Source organism: Populus euphratica, unplaced genomic scaffold (genome assembly GCF_000495115.2).
Source record: "Populus euphratica unplaced genomic scaffold, PopEup_1.0 scaffold1616.1, whole genome shotgun sequence".
Taxonomy (NCBI): Eukaryota; Viridiplantae; Streptophyta; class Magnoliopsida; order Malpighiales; family Salicaceae; genus Populus; species Populus euphratica.
Window position 1 is genome coordinate 1,500 of NW_011501469.1, and position 4,179 is coordinate 5,678.

The window sequence follows — 4,179 nt, forward strand, 5'->3', positions numbered from 1 at the left end:
AAACAAATATTACTTTAATATATTTTTAAATTAAAAATATTTTAAAACCGTAACTATAGAAGAATCCATCCTATGTTCCGTTAATGAATCAGATTTTAACACGTATACTTCAGTAATCAAATCAAAGCTAGAAGGTCAAAAGAAACAAGCTACCATGGTCCTCACTGCCACCCAATCTTCTCCCCTCTGTATTCACCTCCCCTCTCCACCAAAATTAGGGTTTTGTCAGTAAAACACAAAAAGCCCTAAGTCCCTGCGTTACAGCTATCTCTCCGCCAAAACCAAGCAATGGGTGACCAGGCCACGCCTCCAGCACCAGAACTCGCAGAGATGGCCATTAGTGACGGCCATTCTCTTAAGCACCCATTCTCCGACCGGGCCCCGGTCCGATCAATCGTTTGTCGTCCCGATGGAGGAGCTGGGCTGGCAGGCCAACGAGTCCGCGCCGGTGGGTGGGTGAAGACCGGGAGAGAGCAAGGGAAGGGTTCCTTTGCTTTCTTGGAGGTGAACGACGGATCGTGTCCTGCCAACCTTCAGGTTATCGTGGATGCTGGTGTAGCAGATCTGAGCACGCTTGTGCAGACTGGGACTTGCGTGTTAGTTGAGGGCTTGCTTAAGGTCCCCCCTGAAGGTACAAAGCAGAAGATTGAACTCCGTGTTGATAAGGTGCTCCATGTAGGCCCTACCGATCCTGCCAGTTATCCGATTCCCAAGACGAAGCTCTCCCTTGAGTTTTTGAGGGATCATATTCACCTTAGGGCCCGAACTAATACGGTATGCTTGCTTTGTGCTTGTAAATATTTACCGCATGATTGATTGAAAGCCGAAAGCTTGTAATGTTTTTTTTTTTTAGATTTCTGCAGTTGCTCGAATTCGCAATGCACTTGCTTTTGCCACGCACTCTTTCTTTCAAGAGCATGGTTTTCTGTATGTTCATACTCCAATTATCACCACAAGTGACTGTGAAGGTGCTGGTGAAATGTTTCAAGCTACAACCTTGATTAGTGAAGCTGAAAAGCTCGAGAAGGAGCTCATTTTGAATCCTCCGCCTACTGAGGCTGACTTAGAAGCAGCTAAGCTTACTGTTGGGGAGAAAGGTAATATTGTTTCTCAACTCAAAGCTGCTAAGGCAACTAAGGAGGAAATTAGTGCTTCTGTGGCTGATCTTAAAATAGCCAAAGAGAATCTCTCAAGGGTGGAGGAAAGAGCTAAGCTTAAACCTGGTATTCCTAAAAAAGATGGCAAGATTGATTATGGTCAAGATTTCTTTTCCCGTCAGGCCTTTTTGACAGTCTCTGGCCAACTTCAAGTTGAAACCTATGCCTGTGCTGTCTCCAGTGTCTATACATTTGGACCAACGTTTAGAGCTGAGCATTCTCACACTTCTAGACATTTGGCTGAGTTCTGGATGGTGGAGCCTGAAATAGCATTTGCAGATCTTCAGGTATATTACAATGTGCTATTCTAATTGATTTATCTGGCTTCTCGGTATTCTAGCGTTTATTATGCCTGTAATTGCAGGTTTTGGTCTTTATTTCACTGAGCTGTTACTGATATGTTGGCTGTCAACTAATTTACCCATCTACATGGTGTATATTATATGCTGTTGATGGATCTGATCAACAGTCTCCCTCATTATATTGGGTTAGAGGAAATGATAAAATGTGGGGTACGGAGGGGCAAAAAGGGTTCTCTCATCCTTTTACGATCTGCTACCACATATTTAAGTAATATATATATATATTTTGTGAAATCACATGTTTTGTACAAGATAATTGGAAAGTTCATGTTGTCTATTGTTGTTTTGAGCATTATTGTATGTTGTGTATATGAACACTATTCTTGAATAAGAAACAACTTCTCATGTATGAAGTAAAGGTTATTCTTTTAATATACCTCTGTATTTTACACTGACTATAGTGATAGAATCTTTTGTACTTCACATGTAGTAGGATTCTCAATTCCCTTTCTGTACATATATATGGTATGTGAAATATATTTCAGTTAGCAAATTTTGCATATTTTTTCAGGATGACATGAATTGTGCTGAGGCATATGTGAAATACATGTGCCAATGGCTACTCAACAAGTGCTTTGATGACATGGAACTTATGGCTAAGCTTTATGATAAAGGTTGTATTGATCGTCTAAGAATGGTTTCTTCAACCCCTTTTGAGCGTATTTCTTACACAGAAGCAGTGCAACTGCTAGAGGAGGCAGTGAGAGGTGGTAAGGAGTTTGAGAAGAACGTGGAATGGGGGATTGATCTGGCATCTGAGCATGAAAGGTATGCAAATCTGCCTCTGTAGCATGTTCTGTCCTTTTGATTTGCATATATTGATGGTTTGGTTTGTCTATTCATACAGATACTTGACGGAGGATATATTTAGAAAGCCTGTAATCGTGTACAACTATCCTAAGGGAATAAAAGCATTCTACATGAGGCTCAATGATGATTCAAAGACAGTGGCTGCTATGGATATCCTTGTACCAAAGGTAAATCATTCCCATGCACATTTTAAAGTTTGCGTACCATGTGCCCAATTCTTACATTTAACATGGTAGCTATTCACCTGCCTACCGTTTTGCATTCATTCCAATTGGCTTTGTCATTTATTGCAGGTGGGAGAATTGATTGGTGGAAGCCAAAGGGAGGAACGCTATGAGGTTATTAAGCAGAGGTATGACGAGTCTGCTTGAATTGTCCAACCTTGTTTTATGTGAAGTTGCATTGACTTTTGTTTTCTTCTGACTATATTCGTTATGCTGTTGATTTCATTTTTGTGGGTGCACTCTCCATTGCAGAATTGCTGAGATGGGACTGCCTATTGAGCCATATGAGTGGTACCTCGACCTGCGGCGTTATGGGACTGTAAAACATTGTGGTTTTGGCCTGGGTTTTGAGAGGATGATACTTTTTGCCACTGGAATCGACAATATTAGAGATGTCATTCCATTCCCCAGATACCCTGGCAGAGCAGATCTGTGATATTTTAGTTTTATATAGGTGCACATTATATTTTTCTTTTTGCCTATAGAATTCGATGCAGTTTGTTCTGCTGAAGTTCCCATAACTTAATTTGTTTTAGATTCAAACTTTAATTGCAAACTGAAATTATAGGCGACGAAGGTTTTCTCTCTAGGAAACATCTTTTATGCTAAATGGTCACTGATGCTGCTTGAGATTTTCTGCATGTGGTGTTTGTCAATTGAATCTTTTTAGAAGACGTTTTCATAAATTCTTGAAAAGTAAAGTATTTTTTGATATTTAATAGTTTTATAGAAAATGAACTGAAAAACACTTTTCAGTGTTTGGTTATGTTATTAATATTTTATTTTTCTCAAGTTTATTAAAATAATAAGGAATAAATTTTACAAATTAAAAAGTTGAAGCTATTCTAAGGCCGTTATTTTAAGGTAAGGAACGATGTTTTTTTAAAAAGTGATTTTTATATATATTTTGTAGTTAAAAAAAAATTTAAAAGAAAAATATTTTTTAAAAATCATAAAAAATTAAGAAATATTTTATTATTTGTTGATTATATTAAATTTAATCTTTAAACTTTAAATTTTTATATATATTTTATTTTAAATATTTATTATTTAATTTAATTTTTATATTAATTTTAGTTTTTATTTTTATAATTGTTATTTATTTATTTTTTATTTTTTATTAAAATTTTTTATTTATTAAATTTGATCTTTATTTTTTTATTGATATTATTTTACTTAATGATATTTCTAAACTTTTCACAACTTTTGGAAAATGTTTTCCTCCTAATTTTTCAGGAAAACATTTTCTTGAAAATCAAACCAAATTTTCTTTTGACTGGAAAGTGTTTTTTGTTTATCAACTTTCCTAACAGCAAACAAATACAAGAAAGTTTGGAAAGTGTTTTCTTGGAAACCACTTTCCGGAAAACAAACACAGCTAAAAAGGAAAACACTTTTCTGAAAATTAAGCAAAATTTTTTTTTGACTAAAAAGTATTTTTGTTGACCAGAAAATGTTTTCTGTTGACCGGAAAGTGTTTTTCGTTGATTGGAAAGTGTTTTTCGTTGATCGGAAAATGTTTTTCGTTGACCAACTTTTTTAATGACAAACAAACATAAAAAAATTTAAAAAATAATTTCTTAAAAACTATTTTTTAAAAAACAAATATAGCGTAAATGGTCACTT

At 35.8% G+C, this 4,179-nt stretch overlaps 1 protein-coding gene across 3 annotated transcripts; it reads left to right on the top strand.

Annotated features, from left to right (window-relative positions):
• Positions 1-144: 144 nt before the first annotated feature.
• Positions 145-3,163, top strand: LOC105117932 (asparagine--tRNA ligase, cytoplasmic 1-like). Of its 3 annotated transcripts, none has more exons than XM_011015751.1 (6): positions 145-774; positions 854-1,444; positions 2,031-2,287; positions 2,367-2,530; positions 2,579-2,681; positions 2,806-3,163. In XM_011015751.1, exons 1-6 carry the CDS (start codon positions 289-291, stop codon positions 2,987-2,989), a joined length of 1,785 nt encoding a protein of 594 aa, XP_011014053.1. In that variant the 5' UTR covers positions 145-288; the 3' UTR covers positions 2,990-3,163. The 3 variants fall into 3 exon arrangements, with proteins under 3 accessions (XP_011014053.1, XP_011014055.1, XP_011014054.1); XM_011015753.1 differs by having other exon boundaries at positions 2,575-2,681; positions 2,806-2,897; XM_011015752.1 differs by having other exon boundaries at positions 147-774; positions 2,367-2,496; positions 2,623-2,681.
• Positions 3,164-4,179: the final 1,016 nt, after the last annotated feature.